Source organism: Falco naumanni, chromosome 9 (genome assembly GCF_017639655.2).
Source record: "Falco naumanni isolate bFalNau1 chromosome 9, bFalNau1.pat, whole genome shotgun sequence".
In the NCBI taxonomy this organism is placed as follows: domain Eukaryota; kingdom Metazoa; phylum Chordata; class Aves; order Falconiformes; family Falconidae; genus Falco; species Falco naumanni.
In genome coordinates this window covers 34874520-34897241 of record NC_054062.1, presented here as the reverse complement: position 1 = coordinate 34897241, position 22722 = coordinate 34874520, and the positions used below count along the sequence as shown (strand labels likewise).

The 22722-nt window shown below is 47.4% G+C and overlaps 1 protein-coding gene across 2 annotated transcripts in view; it reads left to right on the top strand.

Annotated features, from left to right (window-relative positions):
- LOC121093474 (hexokinase-1) overlaps positions 1-22722 on the top strand; it is a 49812-nt gene that overhangs the window by 23176 nt on the left and 3914 nt on the right. For both annotated transcript variants that reach the window (XM_040605818.1, XM_040605819.1), the window contains 14 exons: positions 4204-4323; positions 7629-7724; positions 8996-9095; positions 9187-9370; positions 9536-9691; positions 11729-11962; positions 13219-13523; positions 14039-14187; positions 14291-14410; positions 15699-15794; positions 16799-16898; positions 19293-19476; positions 21606-21761; positions 22480-22713. In XM_040605818.1, the coding sequence (XP_040461752.1) occupies positions 4204-4323; positions 7629-7724; positions 8996-9095; positions 9187-9370; positions 9536-9691; positions 11729-11962; positions 13219-13523; positions 14039-14187; positions 14291-14410; positions 15699-15794; positions 16799-16898; positions 19293-19476; positions 21606-21761; positions 22480-22713 (2234 nt within the window). The remainder of the gene's footprint in view (positions 1-4203; positions 4324-7628; positions 7725-8995; positions 9096-9186; positions 9371-9535; positions 9692-11728; positions 11963-13218; positions 13524-14038; positions 14188-14290; positions 14411-15698; positions 15795-16798; positions 16899-19292; positions 19477-21605; positions 21762-22479; positions 22714-22722) is intronic.

Here is a 22722-nt window from a genome sequence, read left to right as displayed (position 1 = left end):
ATTCATTTACTTGGATTTCAGATGGGGTTCTTTGGAAGAATTTATTTTCTTTTTATGATCAGGAAGTGGATTACAATGATTGTTTTACTGACAGATTTGTCTCCCTGTCAGTGTAAGACGAAACAGGTAATTTTCATTGTTGGAAACAACAAGTCTTACTAGAATGAGGTGCTATTCAGGAGCATGAGACCTGCAGAAAACTTATAGCTTGTTTCAGAAGAACAAACAGCAGAGGGAAAAGAAGAAAAATCATGCAAACAGCATTTCTATCCTTAATATATTTTCTGAAGTCACCTTGATGTATGTGTCTAATAACTGCTCCTGCAGTCTTATGCAATAGTGATTGTAAGACAGCAATTATGGCTTGTAAGTGACACTGATATAGGCATTGCTGTGCTGTCTGAACCACAGCAATAATTTTTTTTATTCTAAAGACTTTTCCTAATGTTATTACTTTGTTACGTGACTAAAAGGTCATGCAGTGGCTTTCCCACAGACCAGTTTGGGGGGGGGGGGGAGGGGCTGGGCTGAGATGCCTGTCGCTGGTGGAGGCAGGGAATTCAGGTGGGCTGCCTGGAGGCAGGTTTGGCGTGCGGGGTTGCTTGTCCATCAAGAGGTGCTGGGAGCTGGAGATGGACAAGCAGCAGGGCTGCCCGCACACCTGGGGGCAAGTGTCTGTCCCAGGGGGGCAAGGCGGGCCGACTACAGTGAGACTTGGTAGAGATGCAGTAAGGGTGGTAAGGAGGAGCCAGAAAAGGAGGTGCCAGGTCTGCATTCTTTCCATGGCTTTGTCGTGCTTACATTTTAATTTTTACAAATCCTGAGGTCATTTGGCTGTTGGGAACCAGCAACGTGGAGCTCAGACGGATAGGTTTTGTCATGGCTTTTAAGCTGAAAGAGAGGCGAGCAAGGCTTCCGCTGACCCTGGGGGGACAGTTGCTTCCAGTACCAGGAAAAGAAAAGGGGAACTGGAAGCATCATTAGAATTGCATCCAGGCTTGGAGTTGTCCCGTGACTATAACCAGCCATGACTAAAACGCTTGCTGTGAGGCTTCGCAGAGCAGCGTGGCAGATGCCCAGGAGGCATGCAGGCAGGTGATGATTTGGTGCTTATGAGTGACCTGTAAGGCAGAGGTTCTCTGAAATCTCTGAGCCAGATTAGTGGAATACTTGGACGGAACTGCCCGTGAGGGGTAGGCTACTAACGTGTTTTTCAGCAAGCCGTGTCATTAACTTCAGTGAGTTATAGTCTTAAAGCCTAATATATAATCAGCTTATTGAAAGGATTGCAATTTATGGCTTCATGCCTCACTAGCACAGTTCGTTGTGATATTTTCTACTTCGTTGCATTCAAACTTCTATTTTTTGCCCATCTGTCAGGCATGGGCTGACAGCTTTGCCAGTCAGAGACAGTTCCCTGTCAAAGTCAAGGACAAAACTCTCATTGACTTCAGCAGTGTAATAGCAGGTCTAAAATCTGTAAGAAACCTGTCTTCTGTGTGAACTCAGCACATGGGAGCGTGCCTGAGGCTTGACTTCGGTGTTGCTTTTTGTGTTCCGTCACTGCTGGAGGTAGGTTGTGGATTTATGACTGTTCTCCTGATTTGAAACTGTGGTTTCCTTGCTCCTTAAGTCTTCCCCATTCAGGGTCTTGAGCTTGAGCTCGGATCTTCAGCCGTTTGCCAAAGTTTACTGGCTGCCAGCCAAATGCATCCTTGTGGAGACTTCTTGGAGCCCAACCTGAGCAGGCAACTTCATGGCCAAAGGAAGCAATGAAGCCTGATACCACATTGCTCAGCATCTCGTGGTTTTATTGCTTCGGGTCAATACAGGTGTAAAATCTGACTGGTCCTTTCCTCTTGGCTGTGGCATTCGCTCTGTCAATCTCTTTGACATTTGATAAAATACTGGGCTTACGCTGTTCCCTACTGCATACCTGTGGATGGATGGGAATTTGGATTTTTCCTCAGTCTGCCTTACTTTAAATAAACCAACAGGAACTTTGTAATGTTGCCTCTACTGTCCTGTCAGAGTTGTTTGGCATTCGTAAGGTTTGGATGTTAAGATGAGCGCGGACTCATACAGATGCTTACTCAAGTCACCTTAGGAAAAAATCTTACGACAGTCAATGGTATCAAAATTAACAAATGCCTGCCTCTTTCTTTCTCCTTTTGAGCAGCGCCTTCCCTCTGTGCTTTATTGGAAACAGTAGCACAGCCAGACCGTGCATTACTGACTAGACAGTGCTCTGTAGTGTCGGGAATGTGGCTAATAGTTAACCACATCTGCCCGTGCAGGCTGCGGCATGGGTTATGCTCGCGTGCCCTGCCGCCAGCCCCGAGCCCTGATGACTCGCGGTGCATCGCTTGGCACAAGCGTGCGCGCTAACCCGTGGAGGCGAGCTTCAGCGGGTTGTGCACCGGACACTGGCAGGTGCATGGACTTCCCTGAGTGCATTGGGAATGCCCAGGGATCTTTTGCAGTTGGACTTACAAAGCAGGTCCTGTCTCTTCTCTGTGCAGTCGTGGCTCATTGCATGAGAGGAATTTTTGTAGCAAAATCCACAGTCAATATTTTTGCTTCCTGCTCTCTGAATTCCTGGCGGGTTTGTGGTTGGCCCCTGGTTATCATTTGTAATCCTGGGAGCATCTGAAAGTTTAGTAGGATTGAGTATTTAGCAAGATACTTTTAGATGCAAAGCATAATAAAAACATACACTCCTGCTATGTCTGTGTTTCTCCTGGAGAAGTTGTCATATTTTATTATTTAACTATAGTTCTTTTCATAACTCCTCTTTCTCTCACTCATATGGACAGCTGAAAATAGTCTTACAGAAGTGCAACACCATACATTGCTTTTCCCATACCATTTCACTGCATCTACTGGGTGAAATGTCCTTGATTTTCTCAGGACAATTTTTTCCCTGGAAAACTACTGTGCTTCTGCTTAATCAAATCTGACCTCATTTTAGGAATGTGTTTAAGGTGCTCTGTTAAATTGTAACGTTACACAGACCGCTTCTTGACCCGCTTCAAATGGCAAAATATTCCTCTTCGGTTTTTGCATTTGCTGCAGCCTGTTGTAGTCCTTTCCCATCTCTCTGAGATTCTGTAAATTGTACTGAATAAAGCTGCACAGGCTAATTGCAACCAGCAGCTATCTTTTTGTACTCCGTTCCAATTATCCCCAATCCTCTGGACAGTTTACCTGGCCTTGTCCCACCAGTGCTGCAGATAGGGTTGGGTTTAGGTTTTTTTTTCAGGGAATTTAAACGTGAAGCACAGTTATCTTCTGGGGCAGACAGTGACTTGTTAGCAGTTTGACATCCATTTGTGGTAGGGGTCAGTTCAAGGCATGTCTGGCTTTTTGGTACTGGTAGATACAGATGTGCATTGCAGTTGCTTCAGTTGCTAGGGCTTGATTTCAGCTTTGAGTGTTGCAATCCACCTGAGGGGCTTTCCAAATAGCTTGGTGTGAGAGACATCCCTCACCTTTACGCCTACATGCTCCCTGGCATGTCTGGCTGATAGGGACCCATAGTGCTATTGTCACAGGGTGCCCGTCGAGGCATCTGGGTGGGAATTGGTACCTGCAAGCCTAGTGCAGGCTGCTTACATAGTTCAGCATTTAAAAAAATGCAGAAAATTTTCCCATTTCAGGTTGTTTCTCAGAGCACGTAAAAAATTCAGACAAATCCCCAGTGTTTCCTTTTTGTTTGTTTGCTGTGTGCTTTAGGAATGGATTTGAGAGATGATGGCCTTTTGGGTGGCTCCTGCAAAGTGCTGGGTTCTCTGGTCTCAGCAATACTGGAGTGAAGCAGATGTAAAATTGCTCAGCCTCCTGTGGGACTGGATCCCAAATGTTCTTTTGAGATGCTTCTTCCTGTTATTGAAAGGGTAGCAGCAGGCTCGAAAGCCACGTGCCCCTTGTTTCAGGAAACGCATTTTTGTATGGGGGTAAGAGATGCCATGCAGAATTAGGTGCATAAAAGGACAATGTATTTCATAATTTATTAATTATTAAGGTGTTAATATACACTGCCTGACAGTTATTTTCATAGCTATGTCATTTACACATCTTTAAAAAATTGGAGTAGATGTTTTCCCCTTTCCCCTCACCCAGTACGGTTTTCATAAGCAGTTTGAAATATTTTCTCCCTGAAACTGTATCTCTAGTCACGGTGGTTTTATACTTTTCTTATAGCTTTTTGATCATGTTGCTGAATGCTTGGGAGACTTCATGGAGAAACAACAAATCAAGGACAAGAAATTACCAGTTGGGTTTACATTTTCTTTCCCTTGTCGACAATCTAAGCTAGATGAGGTAAGAAGATTTCCCAATTTTCTTAATACGCAGAAGAGCTACCATGTTATTTTAAAACACTGCTATGAAAGCAGTATCCCAGACAGGTCTCATTTTCGGGATAAGGGAGTGTTACATTTCACTGTCAGGCTTCATGTTTGTGTTTTTGTTTCTGTCTGGAAGAGCTGGTTAACAGATGACGAAGAGATGTACTGCCTCTGCATGAGCTCCTTAGTATTCCTGGTTCACTGTGTAAACACAGCAGCAGCTTTTCCTGTCTCCTGTGCAGCTGTTTTCACCTCTCCATGGGGTGTAACTGGGAAGGACCCAGCCCAGCAGTGTTTGTTCAGATTTTGCTGAACTTGGCAAGTGCACACACCAATCCAGATCAGGGTCTCCCTCTTGAGCCGCAGTGCTGAGCTCTGCCACCGACTGGGTGCTCAGCACTGAAGGGCAGTCGGGCAGGCCACCTGGCAGCAACGTGCTTGGAAAAGGGATGGGAATAACCAGCATTGTAGGAAGTGACTGATGAGATTCCCATGACAAGGATGCTACGATATTTTCCTCCTTTTGCACATGATGTCACAAATGACTCAGCAGCCTCCTGGTACAGCATTGCTATGGCAACAGTGTAGCAAATTAATGCAGGAAAATGAAATCCGCACAAAACGCTAAGAGGTTGCACTGTTAAAGCATGACCTGCTTTTCTAGCTTGCAGGTCTCTAGGTTAGCCTGGTGCAACAGCTCCCCAGATGTTGGTGCTGAGGAGGACCGGGTGAGGCACGATTTTTATTACATTTCATACTCCTTGAGCGATGCTGCGAGTTCAAACCAAGGGTGCTTACTAGCTCAGGGCCTGCATGTAGTTAAAACAGCGAGCTGCCTGCTCCTGCCTCAGTTCGGAAGAGGGGAGCTGATTTTGGTGCAGCTCTCCAGTCTGGCCGTGGTGCATGGTAAGGTTCAGGCTCCTGACCGCAGCAGAGTCGTGCTGGGGATGTGGCTGTGAAGTTGGTTGCCCTTGAGAAGATTTGTTTAGCTGCATGATGAAAAGCATTTGTTTGTGGGCTGGTTTGCTCAAGCCATCTGGGGTGAAGTCATGCTTGTGTGGGGCAGGGGCAGGCAGCTAGCATGTGGGATGGCTTGGAGACACCTGTAGAGACTTGGAGATGAGCAGTGGCAGGGGTGGAGGAGGACAGTAAGAGACAAGGGAGTGTGTCTTTTAATAAAAAATAACCAACAACCAAAACCAAAAACCAAACTGAGAGGTTTTGTGATATTTGGGGTGTTTGAAAAATACGTTTTTCTTGATTCTGGGGGCCAGATTTGTTCCTGCATTGCTGCTTCTGTGAGGCTGTGCTTGCCTGAGTGCTGTTTTCTTGTGCTTGGTGAGCAGAAGGAAGCAGTGTGGTCCCTGGTTTCTCTGAGGGTGATAAGGTAGCACCACACGGTTGGGTCCCACTCAACCCTGCTGTACTCCAAGGGCTCCTCCCTGCTGCCAGGGCCTTGCTAGGGAAGCAAAAAATGCTTCCAGCACAGCAGTCAGTCGCACTGAGAGGAGCTGCTCCTTGCCGGTGTGGTTTGACCAGTTTTCTGAATGATAAAAGTTTTGTGGAACAAGGGGCCCCTTTGCCCATTAAAGCTGTGCCCGCAAGGTGGGCTTTGCCCACAGCTTTGCTGGGTTTCTAAGTGATGCTGAGGGCAGCACAGTGGGAAAACATAGGCAAACTGAGTTTGTGGTTTAGTGGTGGAAGATAGCTCCTGGTCTGGAAAGAGCAGCCCTGACCTTTCTGTCCCCTGTAGCTATCCCAGCTGGGAGTGTGAATGTACACAAAATGTGGTTGACTTCTTTTAAGCTGAGGTATGGGCAAATGTACACCTGGGCAATGTCTGCTTGTGCCTATAGGCTTCAACTTTTCTGTTTTTTAGCTTCTTTGGACCTTAGTTGTGATAGATGTTGTCATGGTTTAACCCTGGCTGGCAACCATGCACCACGCAGCAGCTCGCTCACTCCCCCACAGTGGGATGGGGAGAGAATCGGAAGAGTAAAAGTGAGAAAACTGGTGGGCTGAGATAAAGACAGTTAACAGGTAAAGCAAAAGCTGCACACGCAAGCAAAGCAGAGCAAGGAATTCATTCACCGCTTCCCATGGGCAGGGAGGTGCTCAGCCATCCCCAGGGAAGCCGGGCTCCATCACGTGTAACGGTGCCTTGGGAAGACAAATGCCGTAACTCTGAACGTCCCCCCCTTCCTTCCTTCCCCCAGCTTATACACTCAGCATGACATTCCGTGGTATGGAACATCCCTTTGGCCAGTGCGGGTGAGCTGTCCTGGCTGTGTCCCCTCCCAATTTCCTGTGCCCCTCCAGCCCTCTCGCTGGCAGGGCCTGAGAAGCTTGTCCTTGACTTAGTATAAACATTACTTAGCAACAGCGAAACCATCAGCATGCCATCAACATTGTTTTCCAAGTCCGCTGAACCAAGTCCAAAAAACAACACTGCACCAGCTACCAAGAAGAAAATTAGCTCTATCCCAGCTGAAACCAGGACAGATGTGAATATTGTGGTGGGTATGAAAAGCTGAGCTGATTTGAGTCATCTTTCCTGTTGACTACTGTCAATGGTCTTTTTTTTTTCTTTTATTATTATTTACTTGTATACTGATTGCTCTGAATCAACTAGGTGTTATCTAAATAGAAAAAAACCAGATGTAGTCATTACCTTAGGAGATTTGCAGGCTTTTTATGACAGTTTGCAGAAAAGGAACTTGATCCCAGGTTTCCCTTTGTGATCCATGCTGTAAGTTAGGGATATACATTGCTACATTCCAGTATTTCTGTTTGCCTCAACCCATAGATGTGATCCCACAGTGAAACAAGCCCAGATAGCTGGGACTCTAGACAGCAAATGCGCAGCAGTCTGATCCCTGCTGCAGCTGAGTCCTGGACATAAAAACATCACCTCCCTTCTCTACAGTCAGTCCTGCACAGTCAGCTTTTTCTGAAAGCAGTCGATTTCCATGGCCCAAAAGGATTAAATGGTTTTCCAAGAAAAACTGTCGAGGAGTAACAGGGAGAAGAGTGGGCTGAAAATACAAACCACAAACAAACCATTTTCTAGCAAGGGAGGGGAAAACAATTTCCCATCTCTCAGCTTACTGTCACGAGAATCAAAGACCGCCAGTTGTCTCAGGCTGGGTTGTTAGGTCATGTAAGAAAAGAGACCTGAAGATCTTTTGAAGTAGAAAATCTTGGTTTTAAGGAAAAAAACCTCATCCATTTGTGTTTTATGGTGGCATCGTGTTGAATGTTGCTCTCTTGTTTTGTCAGGGTATTCTGATAACCTGGACGAAGCGTTTCAAAGCAAGCGGAGTGGAGGGAGCAGATGTCGTGAAGCTGCTTAACAGGGCCATCAAGAAACGTGGGGTAAATTGTACTTCATCCTTTTTTCAACTCTGTATCGCAGCAAACTGGCATTTCTTTGCCAGGGACCACCCTTCATGTCACTGACTTGAGCAGAGCACGCGATCTGAGTGATGGTGCGGTTCTGCTTTCTTGCGTGAAGATGTGCAGTTTGGCCGCTGGCTGGGAAAATGGAGTGATGTCCGAGCCGCTGTGTGGAAGCTGTGATTTTCCTCATAGCACAGAACTGAGTTACTATGTTGTGGTTTGTTGCCGGCGTCCTTCAGCAATTTTATTGCTCTCCAAAAACTGAGAAGGCGCCGTGTGTCAGTGCCACAGTTTTTCGGGGATACTGACGCATCCTGTTCCTGAGAAACTGCCTCTCGTGGTCTGGGCTCAGCTGGGTTTTGCAGCCGCCTTGCCTGGGAGCAGGAGAGAAGCAGAGTAGGAGAGAGGGGGATTTCAGGCTTGGTGAGCTGTTTTGCTCCCTGCAGTTTCTCACTGCTGATTTTTATAGAGGGTGAAGGTGACCAGGTTGCTGATTTAAACAAATAAAAAGGCACTGAGTGTGAAGTAGAATTAATTTGGGTTTCTGTAATGCTTGCAGCCAGGAGATATGCTGATTACTCGGCATCCAAATTCATCGGAAACAGGGCAGTACTTGGGCAGTTGTGGACTCTTAAGCAAAGCTGAGTTTTACTGTCGCTGAACAATGTTACTGTAGTCAGTTACTGTCATGAGAATTGGTATCAGGTAGAATAACACGCTGAAGAAGCTGGAAAGGAATGAGTACATGTCATTTGAACAGCCTATTTAATTGCATTATTTGCTTATATTTTTGTACTGAAACCTTCACTTGAAATAAAACTAGATGTTTTAAGTGAATTCTATCAGAAATAAGTAACTTGGGGATATTTTCCAGATTGACTTCTCAAACAACTACATCAAATTACTCCATGATGTTTAACTCCAGAGTTCCTCCCTCCCTCCCTCCCTTTTCTTTCCTGCCTAAGGGTGCTTATGTGAGAGCAGGTCTTTGCTCTCTAGAACTACACCGCTGCTCTTTTATTGTCTGCCTGGTGCATTAGTCTGCTGTCATTGTCTTCTTGGGTACGTGGGATAGGGAACTGGCAGACAGAACAGGTGATATTTAAAAAGATAAGCTGTGGTATTCAGACAAATTATTTGTCTCCTATTCCTCGTGAAATTAGTTGATATAAGCAAACTGGTGATAAACACAAAACTGTTTTCCAGAGAAGCCATATGGTCCGAGTAACGTTTTGTTCCTCCATCAGGACTATGACGCAGATATCATGGCTGTTGTGAATGACACCGTCGGGACGATGATGACCTGTGGTTTTGATGACCAGCGTTGTGAAGTTGGCTTGATCATTGGTAACGCACATTGCTGCTGCAGCATGCATGTGGCTTTTCTCCCTTTGCCTGGCCTGTTTGGTTAGCACCTTCTGATGTCCTTTCCCTAAAGGCACTGGCACCAACGCCTGTTACATGGAGGAGATGCGGCACATTGACCTGGTGGAAGGGGACGAGGGCAGGATGTGCATTAACACGGAGTGGGGAGCTTTTGGAGATGATGGCTCGCTAGAAGACATCAGGACCGAGTTTGATCGAGAGATCGACCGTGGATCCCTTAATCCTGGGAAGCAGCTGTGAGTGAGGCAGTTATTTGTGAGCTTTGCAAGAAAGCTTGACTTTGCCCCTGGTGAGGCACACCACAGGCTGGGCTGGGCGGTGTGGTGGCATGCCACAGCTGGGCTCTGCCTCCCAGTGCTGCCCATGGGCGGGTGGGTGACTGCTGCTGTCCTCTCCTGCAGGTTTGAGAAGATGGTCAGTGGGCTGTACATGGGGGAGCTGGTAAGGCTTATCCTGGTGAAGATGGCCAAGGAGGGGCTGCTCTTTGAGGGGAGAATCACCCCTGAGCTTCTCACCAAAGGGAAGTTTGAGACAAAGCACGTTTCTGCCATAGAAAAGTGAGTATCTATCCCTTTTCGCCCCCTGGGTTTCACAGCAACTCTGAATGTTAATTTTCCAGCATCCCTTTTTGCTTTGTGGGGAGATGTGCTACTTTGGGGGTGGCTGCCATCCTCCAGCGTAGGTACAGAGCTGGCAAGTGGGGACACTCAGCAGACGGTCTGTGCCCTCCTCCCCAAGATTTCTCCCTTTTTCTGTGTTGGGAGGAGCTATGAAAGCCTACCGCTCCATGCAGCTACAGGGTACGCGCTGTGCTGCCTCTCACTCTGCCCGCAAGAACTCAGAAGTTGCTACCCTGAAGCTAAACATGGGAGTGAATTGGCTTAGTGCCTCCTAGCAAATACTTGTGTTGCTCCTTGCTGTATCCACGGGATCGCTGGGCAGAAAGAAAACAAGCGTGACAAGGCAGAGCATTCAGTCTTGTAGGGAGTGCCGGGTGCCACACGGCGACCTCTGAGCAATGCGCCAGTTGGTTTCATATGGTGTCATCGCCACTTTGGTCAGTGCTTACTGACTCTTTCCCATGTGATTTTAAAATTCACGTCACTGGGATGATTTGTACTGTAGTCCATGGGCTGGCTTTACTTTTCGAAACGCTGCTGACTAGGGTGCATATGTATAGAGGTACTGTTGATTGCGAGCACAACACCAAAAGAACACCCAGGAACTGCCACAATACCTGTTGCCCCCTGCCCCATTTTATTCCTGTCCCTGCAGACTGTCTTATCTGAACAGCTTTCCATAAAATGTCTGCGTTCATTTGTCTTAACTGCAGAGGTCTGTGTAATGGACCAATGTAATGTTGAGCAACAATGAGAAAAATGCAGTTACTGGGAAATTCAGTTATGAAGAACAAAATTTGCCCTGAAATCCCACCTCACTTCCTGAAGAGCACTTTGGCTGTAAGTAAGGGGCACATCCCTGTGCAGCTTCAGATTTCTAGCTGATCCTAGCAAGGTACAGGAGTCCTTAAAAAGATGTATGGCATGCAGTTAGTAATGACAAGATATACTCCTGATGCTTTTGTCTGGGAAATGACAGAGCTGAAAGTGGCTAAGTTTTGCCAGAAACTTTGCTTTCAGACTGGTTGCTAATAAGGGAAAATGCAGTGCAAGAGGCAGAAATTCAGGGAGGTTATAAAAGCCTGAAGAGAGACCCATTAGGATGAAATAACTTAGGCAACCTTTGCTCAGGGTTTTGTTTTTCACACTGGGCTTAATTTATTGAGACATACGAGCAAGCATGGGATTAGGTGTATGCTCAGGCCTGTGCAGAACCGTGGGGCTGGTGCTCCCCACTCCAGGGAGAAGCTGTTTGAAGTTTAAAGCATCGGTGTGATGAAAAAGCATGTAGTTCCTCCAGGTCTGTAAAAGCGCGTGGAAGTTGCTAATTTTCCTGTGGGTGTGCTGAAGGAGCTGCCATATGAGGGTGCTGCTCTGCTTTGGGTCTGGCATTGTTGGACCACCTGCGGCCCAAGCTGTTGCACGTGCTGTGGTCCTGGCGGGTGCTCTGGCTCTGCAGGACAGGGCTGGTCCCAGCCCCATGCTTCGTGCGTTCGCTTTTGGAGTACAGGAAACTCGCTCAGTACAAGGTTTGGTCTGATCATGTGGCACAATGAAAATGTGGCGTGTGTTAGAGAGAAACTTGCACATAACTGTCATTGGACGGGTTTCCAGGGACGTGATGTACCTCTTGCCTTGTGGGAAGTGAACTTGAAGGAGGGCAGGTGCTTGGGTACATATGGGAGTCATCCTGCCCATAGGGTGGCTGCTATAGTACCTGAAATTGAATGGTTTGTAGGTTGCGTGTTTGCACCATGCTTTGATGGAAAGCTGTTTCTGTCTGTGGATGGATGCATATTTAGAACATTTTTATTTCAAGCACCATGGAACATCCTAGTCCAGAACTCTTAAGAAATTTTCTTTCTAACCCCCTTTGGAAATCCCCGGTAGGGATACCCACGGCTGGCTGCCCCTCAGTCCTGCATTTGATAGCTCCCCCACTAAGGAGTGTGCTTTGCTGCTCTCTTCTTGTAGGAGCAAAGAAGGTTTGAACAAAGCCAAAGAAATTTTAACCCGCCTGGGGGTGGAGCCGTCCCACGAGGACTGCATCGCCGTCCAGCACGTGTGCACCATCGTGTCCTTCCGCTCGGCCAATCTGGTTGCCTCTACGCTGGGTGCCATTCTCAACCAGCTGCGGGACAACAAAGGGGTCGGCCGCCTCCGGACCACCGTGGGGGTCGACGGCTCCCTCTACAAGATGCATCCACAGTGAGTCTGTCTGCTCTTGCCGCTAACACTCTTCACCTGCCACAGCCTCTGGTTTGCAAAGGGTCGAGCATGTAACCCCAAGACATCACCCAGGCATGCGGTTTGGGTGTGAGTTGAGGAGCCCGAAACGTGGGCGTGGGGGTTTGGTCTGAGGTGGGGAGCTTAGTGGAAAGGAGAGATGTCTTTAAGTGAAGTAAGATGAGATTTTAAAAAAGCAGTGAGACCATAAAGAGAAGAACCAACCCCCTGAGTAGTTGGATACTGCAATATCAGTGAAAACTGTGGTGGTTTGAGTACATACCTGAGGGGATCTCCGTAGACCTCTTGGAAGGAGAGTTTCTTTGTACAAAATATTACTTTGTGTCCCTGGATTGGGCTGTGAGGAGACCTGCATTAATGCACCTTGATCTCCATTTTTCATTTAAACTCCATTGTTTTGAAAATGACTGTGCTGAACCTGATTTTTTGCAGTTTCCAAGTTTAGAATAAAGAAATGGAAGAAATATGCAGTGTGCAGGTGTCGCTTATGCACAGGTGCTGAAAGGCTTTTATTTAGTAAATTATAACTGGTGGTAACAAGTCAGTTTCTAGTTTCAGCTGTAGGATTTAGCTGTGGGTACCGAAGGGGAGCAGAAGTGCAGCCTACGGGACATACCTTGGGCATTAGAGCTGGCTGGAAGGGCTGAGTGTCATTTATGAGGAAACTCTTGAAAGGAGAAATATATTTAATGTTTCATTTTCAGTTTCTCATTATTTTATTGAAAAAAAGATATGTTCCTTATTTAAAGAAAACATAAAATTTTCACAAACAAAAGAATTTCCAAGAACGCTATTTTGAGTAGCTTTTCCCGACGGGCAGGTCTAGGATGTGTTAAGATAACATATGTGGGCAATTTTTGTTTCTGAACTGTTTCCCCACACTATCTAAATGGGTGAGTTCAGGACAGCTTGATGATGACCCCAGGAGAGGGGACTGGAGCAGCATTGGAGCCAGAGGGTTTCTTCTGTCTGGGCTCAGGTTCAGGGGATGGGACTTGATGCTTTCCTCTGCTTTTTGCTGGCTTTTCTTAGAAATTCAGGAGGAAAGAGGCCACGGAGGAGAGCTGCTCTTATCAGTTTTCCTACTTGGGGGGCTGTAGCTAGTTTAGATGTGACGAGGCTCCCCTTGCAGTTGGTCCGTGTGGCAGCGTAGATTTTGGGGGCTGCGGGGGAGGCAGCGCAGATGGCGGGTTGGCAGCCGGGTCCCCTCCCCGCAGGTACGCCCGGCGCTTGCATAAAACCACCCGGCGCTTGGTGCCGGACTCAGAAGTGCGGTTCCTGCTGTCGGAGAGCGGCAGTGGGAAGGGAGCAGCGATGGTGACGGCGGTGGCGTACCGGCTGTCAGAACAGCACCGGCTCATCGACGAGACGCTGGCTGAGTTCAAGCTCACCCATGAGCAGCTGCTGCAGGTGAAGAGGAGGATGAGGGCGGAGATGGAAGCGGGACTGAAGAAGAAGACTCATGAGACTGCCAAAGTCAAAATGCTGCCCACCTTCGTCCGCAGCACACCGGATGGGACAGGTAAAGGCATGCCCTTGTGAGAGTGCGGGCACCGGCTGAGCTGCAGGATGCCCTGAATGGGCTCCTGGTGGTGTAGTTTGGGTTTGGGTCTGGTGGAGGGGGAGCAGATCTGGTGCGAAGAAAGAGGAGCCTCCCGAGCCGTGCAAGGGAGGAAATCTCAGTTCCGGAAAGGGCAGCCTGCACTGCCCTTGTGCTGGGTGTTGGCAGCGTGGCCCTGTGTCCTTGTCCCAGGGTGCAAGCAAGCCACAGGGGAGAAAACCACAGCTGAGCTCATAACCCAAACCCACCTGAACCCTGTCTGCACTGCTTTCTCTTAGGGAACAGTTGCGTGGGTCCTCTTTCCCTTCTTGGTTTAAAATAAAACAAAACAAAACCAAAAACCACACAAAAAAGGGCTGGAATAATCTGAGCAGCATCTGAAATGATGATCTTCCCAGCTGAGTTTCTAAGAGATTTTATATCTTCTTTAGATTTTGCTTATGGTTCTTTAAATATACACACATATTCTTTTACAGAGAACGGAGATTTTCTGGCACTCGACCTTGGAGGAACGAACTTTAGAGTTTTGCTGGTGAAAATCCGCAGCGGTAAAAGGAGAACAGTTGAGATGCACAACAAGATCTATGCCATTCCTATAGAGGTGATGCAGGGAACAGGAGAAGAGGTGAGTGTTTGTGTTTCTCTTTTGCAGCACTGCTGCTTTTTAAATACCTTCATAAAAGCATGTGACATGTACAACTTCAAATGCGTGACTTTTCTCTTTAAAGCTGTTTGATCATATTGTTACCTGCATTTCTGACTTCCTGGATTATATGGGGATAAAAGGCGCACGTCTCCCTCTTGGCTTCACATTTTCCTTCCCTTGCAAGCAGACCAGTCTGGATGCTGTAAGTTCATTAGTATCTTTTGAATCGGCTTTTGTACTTATGCTAGACCAGATTTCTCCGTCTCCTTATCATCGACGTGACACTTACAAGGAGGTTGTACAAGGGGAGGGTTCATGCTCTGACCCTGACCGGTACAGCTGCTCCTATAAATAGTTCCTTTAAAGGTAGTAATGCAAATGATGCTCAGCACATGGCTGTGACAGGTAATAGCGTTTAAATTTTCCATGGATGTGATTTCCCTTTTTTATAATGTTTTTACCAATCATATAAACCTGCTGGAGTGTGATACTTCCCTGGTTTTGTGAGCAGTAAAGCACGAGTCCATCGCTGCTGCCAGTGCCCCTTCCCCCGCTGATCTCATCTCACTGGATGGAGTGGGTAGACCAGGGCCTGCTCGGCTGTGTTACCCTAAGGGTGACAGTGTAGCCTGAGCATGTCCCTGTCAAGTGTACCCTTTTTCTTTTCACTTTTGTGTTTTCCTTCACTACCACATACTTCCACCAACTCCACCTGTGCAGCTGTTCAGTTTCCTGTCTATGTAGCACTTTTTTTGAAGAAAGACTTATTTTTTGTCACACTATTATTTTTTTTTTTAGTTTGTTGTTTCTGTTACACTTTTCTTTTTTTCTTTTTGTTTATTTGTTGCATTGCTCTGGAAATTTGGAGACCAAGCATGATTAGTAGTTTTAGGTGCATATTCCACATATATATAAGGAGATACTCCTTTTCGTAGAGACTTTTGTATAACCTCACACTGAAACATTTGAAATGCCAAGTGTACAGAGTAACGTTTGAGTTTTAGCGAAAATAAGTTTAATATTCATATATAAGGAAGGAGGAATTAGGCAGTGATGTTAGGAGCAGCGTTCAAACGTCCAGCTCTAAAGTGCTGTCATCTTGCTGGTGATAGGAGGCTTGGCCAAGCCAGGGAGGCTTTGGAGTGTGACTGAGAGAGAGGACAGATTGCTCAGCAAAACATAGCACCATGTAGGTGAATCCTGGAGAGCCTCCTCTTTTTGCTCAGGGCCCCTTTGAGTCTGTGCACAACTGGCCATAATTATTCGTGGCTGTTTGCTGGGACTGTTGGGCCAGAGCTGTGGTGTACAGTAACCTGTAGTCACCTCTGTGAAGCGTTGTGATATTACACTTTTACGAGCTGTGGGGGTGGGAAAATGCAGGGAAGTTATCAGACAGAAATGCTCCTTCCTCATCCCTTAGAGTATTTTGGATTTTGGGGGCAATCTGTAGTGTACCAGGAAACTTGAAAACCTGTTTTCTTTCTTTTTAGGGTATCCTTCTCAATTGGACAAAAGGCTTCAAAGCTACAGACTGCGAGGGAGAAGATGTGGTGTATTTGCTTAGAGAAGGAATTAAAAGAAGAGAGGTGATGTTTCCTCTGGTTTTGTTTTCTTTTTCTCCTCCTGCTTCTGCATCCCCTCCAGGCTTGACAGACCTCATAGGTCAGGCTGGTTCCCTCTCACAGCGTGTGTGTGTGTGCATTGAGGGCACGGGCTGTGCCTCCTGTCGTGCACAGAAAGTATGTGCCTTGCAGCAGGTCCAGATATAGCAACCCCTGCTGCCGTGTGGCTGTGACATGTAGCCTGACCACCATGTAGAATGCTCTAGAAGGGTGCACAGTGGAAATGGGAGAGTTCAGCCACCAAACCAAGACTGCTACTCAAAATGAGCTACATAGGGATTTTGTTTCATTGCTTGGTTTTTGTTTGTTTTCGTTTTACCCGGAGGCTTCTAACTTGCTAAATTTGGCAGAACTTTTCAAGGCTTCTTTCAAACCCTGTGGCAATTCTCACTGCATCAGAGCATGGAGAAAACCAGAGTTCTCGATACAATGATTGTAGGAATGCACCTCAGTGCACCCTAAATGACAGTTCTTCCCCCTCCCAACCCTTGATCTTGAAAAAGCCTCAAGCAACTTCACCAAAACTTTCTAGGAAGGGGAAAAAATAGCCTGAGGAGAGCATTAATTTTGAAGTTTTTTATCAGTAAGTGAAAAAAAGGCTATAAAAACTTTTGCTACTGGATTTGTTACTGTGCTGCTGTAACACAGAATGGCGATAGCCTTCTACCATGTGCCTATATACAAGATCTGTACCTAAACATACCTAAATCAAAGAGAACAGCCAGAAATATACTTTTTTCTGAAGACATTTTATTGTAGGTAGACAGTGCGAAGAGTCTTAGCTTAGTTACCTGCTTATAGATTAAGTTCCTATTTTTGTATGTGTAAAATCGGGCTGGCACTTTCAGTTGTTTGTTTCCAGTGTGTTCTGACAGCATCCCTTTTGGTGTGCTTCTGTCGTGTTCCCTTTGGTATGAGGGGTTGCCCCAAACCCAGAGTTCTCACGGTTGTATTGCTCTCTTCCAAAGGAGTTTGACTTGGATGTGGTGGCTGTGGTGAACGATACGGTGGGCACAATGATGACTTGTGCTTACGAAGACCCAAACTGTGAAATCGGACTCATTGTGGGTATGTGTTAGAGCTGCTTTTTGGGGGGATGTTTTTATTAAACAGCACGTCGAGACATCTGTCTGTATTCTGGTGGAGACATCCCTGTGGCTAACTGAAAATACAGCTAGGGTGTCCAGGCATGAAAGGTTTTGAGATTCACAGCTGTCTCTTCACAAGTAAGCTGCGTGAAGGAGTTCAGAGCAAAATTCAGCAGTCAGCTTAGTTCTGTTTATGATCAGCTGAGATAAGCACAGGCTGTAACGCTGAACAAATCCTGCCTGTTTTATCTAGAGAAGGGCACTGTGCTGCTTGTGAAGTGAGCAAACGTGGGCTCAGGTAGCCTCACCAACTCCTGGAGTGTCTGTAGTTTAGCCTGTAAGAGTTTCCCTGAACACCCTGGTTCAGGTAGCCCACAGCTTCCCTGGAGCATGTGGTCTCTCAGAATAAACTTGTGAAGCACAGCCACAATTCCCAAATGGCACGTGATGGAAAGCTCTGATAGACAAAGTGCTGTGACTGACAGCTCCCTTCCCAGCAGCGAGACAGCTGAAATAATTCCACAGGCGACTGCCGATGCCTTTGCAAATGTCACGCTTGGGGTGCCTGAGGCACCAGGCAGTGTGAGTTCCCAAAGCTCTCCAGAGAAATGAGTTTTCCTTGGGAGAAAAGGGGATGAGGCACCTGCAGGCTGTAAGAACGCATTCAGTTGCGAGGTGGCTTGTAGGAAAACAAAATGCCACCAATTTCTCCTCCAGACAGCTGGAAGATGTCCAGGATGAGTCAGCACAGTGCGGTGTGGGTAGGAAGCTTGTCTGCGCAGCTCCATCAGTGTCAGTGGCGTGTTTTCAGGGACAGAGTTCCCTGCGAGAAGGACAGCATGTCCTTGGGGTGCCAAGAGCACCCTCTGAGGACCGTCTGCCGCATCCCTGCCAGATATGCTCCCTGCCAGCCTGTCTGTGTGCAGAGCAGGGGGTCGGCGGTGGCCTGGGTACGTCTGGGATAATGAGAGTGAAAGGTCTGGGATAATGAGAGCGAAAGCCCCGGGGCTCCAACAGCTCCCTCTGCCTTGCCTGAGTTGCCTTGGCTGGGTTGATGGTGCTTGCCAAGGAGCCTGCACAGCCAGCAGTCATCCTGCTCTTGCCAGTGCAGGGAGCTGGATGAACTTTCCTGCTGTTGCTTGGCAGGGAAAAATATTCTTGCAAGGGCAAGTTCATGTCATGCTGGCGCCCTGTCTCTGCCCAGTGCCACCTCTCCCGCCCAGAAGAGCAGAGGCTTTGTCTCCGTTGCTGAATACTTTGGAAACTGCCACCGATGAAACCAGGTCTCTGCTTTTCATCTGCTGGCAACAGGAGATCATCTAAAAGCCTGTCAGTCCAACAGCCTGTATTTAACAGGTATCCACATATTCAGGCAGCCCTTACTTAGCTTGTTCTGGATGACGAGGCTTCGTGTTAGGATGTGGGCCAGCACTGATGGTCCACAACTGGGTTGGGTTAGGTTTGGTCCTGCAGACCGGGTCTTGGTCTGCCAGCCCAGACTTTCCCCCCAGACCCTGTGCTGTGGCTCCGCTTCCCTGCAGCAGGGGAATACTGTGGGAGGATCTATTTTTGCTCAGACTTTATTGTTATAGTACCCTAAAAAAATTGCAAAGGAAAACAGACTTGCTGATGTAATTGATGCAGAACCTGTGGTGCAGGGTTACATAAAAGTTTGGTAGGCAACTTCACGAAAACTTTTGCCCTGGGTAGCAGCAAAAGCTGCCTCTGAAACAAAGCTAATGAAGCTTTGCTCCCTAATGCCTCTGGATACAAAGAGCACTCTGTAATTTCCATGCTACTTTGGATCCCCTTTAAGCAGAATCAGATATGGCATCATTTCAACATGGAAGTAACCTTCCTGCCAGAGAAACTATTCAAGCAATTTGAATCAGAAAAAAACCTAGCAAGAGCTAAAAATTACCCTGCAATTAGCTGTTAAAACCCCTGGGGTTTTATTTGCCTGATGCCTCAGAACTTGCTGAGGTTTTCAGTTAGGGCAATTTTTCTCCTAAATTTTGTGGGTCTGTGGGCTTTGCGGAAGGTGGTTCCTAACTTCAAAATCTAGCTAGTTGCTTGCTGGGGTTTTGTGTTCAGAACACATGAGTGTTGGTGTGCCACAAGTGCCACGCTGCTGCTCCTCCCTGTAGCATGGGACTCCCAGCCCAGCTGACCTGGCTGAGCCTCTTCTCTGAGCCACCGCAGCAGTAATATTATTGAGTAGTGGGGTTTTTTGTGATGTTTCAAATGATGAGTTGACTTCATGATTCAGAAAAAGCACATTCAAGATCCCCCAGAAGGTTTGTCAGGGCTGTCATGCTTGTTCTAGGTTGTTTTGTTCCAGACGAAGAGTAATTTCAGTATTTTCTTCTTTCAGGAACTGGCAGCAATGCCTGTTACATGGAGGAGATGAGAAACATAGAGATGGTGGACGGTGAGCAAGGACGGATGTGCGTGAACACAGAGTGGGGAGCGTTCGGGGATAATGGATGCCTGGATGATATCAGGACAATATATGACAAAGCAGTTGATGACTATTCACTAAATGCTGGAAAGCAAAGGTACTGTGCGATAAATGGTGTGCTAAGTATAAGCCAGGCTGCCTTAAATGTTTTTGAGAGAGAACTGGATTTCTCCCAGTTGGAGAAGGGAGAGGTTGAGAGTGGAAACTGACTGCAGACCTGCTATCCTGTGGGATCTCCCTCTCCTGTGCTTTTCCTGGTTGCTGCTATTTTGCAGCTTATTTGCTGCCATGGGACTGCAGCAGGCTTTTTGGTGAGAACTTGAGAGTCTTGAAAATTACCGAGACATCCTTTTTCTCATCCTGTGTTGTACTGAAGGGGATTAAGATGGATTGTCATTCTTTTGCCCTTGGTCTCAATTTAATTTCTTTTAGCTGAACTGTCTGTGTAGAGGGCTCTGTCTGTAGAAATCATCAGCCTAGACCAGCTGGCATGGCATGGCTGGAGCTCGGAGCTGCTCACTGGAGAGTGGTCAGGAGCTTTCTAGCAGTTGCAGCCAGTTCTTACTTCAGGCAATTTTCTGGATGAAATATGTCATGTTAGAGGACCTCCCTTTCTTGGCCTTGGAGGTTGGTCCCCTTTTGAGAGTCCAGCACTTGTCTGGGCAAGGGCTTCCCAGACCCCTTCAAGAAAGGGCAGACAAGGAGGTGTACCCAGTACCGATAAAACTGGGCTGAAACCGCTTGCATGCCCAGGCTACAATTTTTCATAATTTCTCTGCAGCAATGCTTTGATGCCAGGAGCTTTTAAAAAGATTTTGTGACTACAGTAAATCTGCCTGAAAACCTGGGGGATGCAGACAAGTTGGCAGGTCCCTTGGGAAGCTCTTTAGAAGTTACGGCTCAGATGGATACGGAGAGGCAGATGCTGAGCGAGCCTGACGCAGCAGCAGAGTTGGCATGGAGTACGCAGCCAGAGGCAGTAGCGGAGACTGCCAGTGGGAATGATTTACTCCAGAGAGAGAGTTAGGCACTCAAGAGGGGGGACACTTGCTGGGTACAAGCCTGAGAGAGCTCATAGTATTAAATGGACTGTGTGGCCTGCTTCCAGCAGGATGGCGTGCTGCGCTCTGCTCAATCCAGGGCGGAAACTCTGTTCTAGAGCTTCAGGAGGTGAAATCAAGGATGCATCGCTGAATGCGCTTTTCGTGGAATGGAAAAGTGTTCGGTTCTCATTGGTAAGGGCACAGCTCGCAGACGCCAAAATGATCCCTTCAGACCAGAATGATGCTGGAAGGGAAGGAGTGCAAAGCAGACTCCTGCCCTCCTCAGCCCATGGTTGCTCTGTGCCAAGCATCACTTGTGGACCACTCCTTGTCATGTGCCAGGAGGAGGTCTGCAGGTGGAAGAGATTCCCTCTCTCTAGCCTGGGGGCAGGCCTGCAAGTGGGAAACCTGGGTCCTGTGTGCAGCAGAGCGGGGTCAAGAAGGGTTCAAGACAGCTTGGTTTGTCCATGTGTTTTTTGGATGACTGGTTCCTTGCTGGAAACCAGCTGCTGGAATTAACTGAAAAGCATAAACCAACCTTGGACCCCCAGCTTGCTAGTTTACAGGTCAGTAATTTTACAGATCCTGCAAATGTGCTGGACATACCTTTTCACGTATTTTATCTTTCACAGGGTTTTTTGCAGCACAGGACTCCCTTAAAAATGCTGTGCTCACAGTGGCCGTACTTTGTGGGTTTCCTGTAATTTTGCTGCATGGAGCCACTGAGCTTTTCTGTTGAAGGTCTCAGCCATGCTTCAAGAGGGCTCCCAGATGTTGTGCAGTGAAGACAAGTTTTCTCTGGGGTCCACTCAGGGCTGTCACTGTGGGATGCACAGCAAATTTGGCTTTCATCTGGGCACTGTTCTGCTCTGGGGAGACAGGTTTTCATTTCTTCCATCTGGGAGAAATACCAGCTGTCATTAATAACAGCGTGTCTGCGGGAACATGGTAGTGAGGAATAGATGGAAGTGTTTGTAGATGGGCTCACAAGCCTTCCCACTGAGTCTTCATGCTTTTTCTTGCCCGGTTTTTCTAGTAAATGGCCATTCTGTGAAAATGGGGTTCCATATTTCAGGTCCTCGGTGTGCACAGGCTGGACACCTGGCTGATAATGTACCTGTGATGCTGCCTTTACAAACATGAGCAGTGTCCCTCTGAGCTGTGCTGCTGTCTTCCACTGCAGGTATGAGAAAATGATCAGCGGGATGTACCTGGGGGAAATAGTCCGCAATATTTTGATCGACTTCACCAAGCGGGGGTTCCTGTTCAGAGGCCAGATTTCAGAGACACTGAAGACCAGACATATCTTTGAAACCAAGTTCCTTTCTCAGATTGAGAGGTAAGAGCACCGCGTGAGAGGCTCTTTAGGGTGAAATCATGTGGTAACACTCATCGTGTGACACTGCCAGAGGGGAGGGACAGCTGGAGAACATCCCTTGGTTCTTCAGAGATAATTTGGCTTTCAGTAAGAGCCTGTGCATGTGCAGAAGGACTCTTTGCAGCATCATCTAAATTTCTAGCAATGCTCACTGTTAAATCATGGAAAAGGCCAGCAAGGATTCCCCTGCTGTATCATTGTATTTGGAAAACTGCTTGGAAATCAAGCCATTTTCCTGTCCCCCTTGTGTGTCTAGCTGTAATTGTTGAACTGAATGAACACTAGCTGAATGAGCATTATTTATTGGATGTTTTTCTGTCTTTATTGCTCAGACTCTGTATTTCAAAGCAATCTCAATGCCTGTTGAGTCTTTATGGGGGTGAAACCCTCAAGCTGGTGATTAAAAATACTTTCCTCACATGCCCTTTGGTAAGAAAAGAGAAGGGGAGGCAATGCAAAGCTGGGCTCAGAGCCTCCCTTGCTGCCTGTGCCCCCTCTCCTGCACTGTAGCATGGTGCTGGAGTGAACAAATTTGCATTCCCCAAGGTCTCTTGTGCTGGCAGGAAAGGCTGCTGCCTGGTGTGGGTGCATAGGGCAGCCGTCAGCGCAGTGGGGTTTGTGGCAGTGGCGTGACTGAGAGAAACCTCTAATTGAATGCCATGCTCTTCTGCTTCTGCAGTGACAGGTTAGCCTTGCTGCAGGTGCGAGCCATCCTCCAGCAGCTGGGGCTCAACAGCACCTGTGACGACAGTATCATTGTCAAGACTGTGTGCGGAGCGGTGTCAAGGCGAGCAGCTCAGTTGTGCGGTGCCGGAATGGCTGCAGTTGTAGATAAAATTAGGGAGAACAGAGGATTAGAGCACCTGGAGATAACGGTTGGTGTGGATGGGACTCTGTACAAACTACATCCACAGTGAGTATT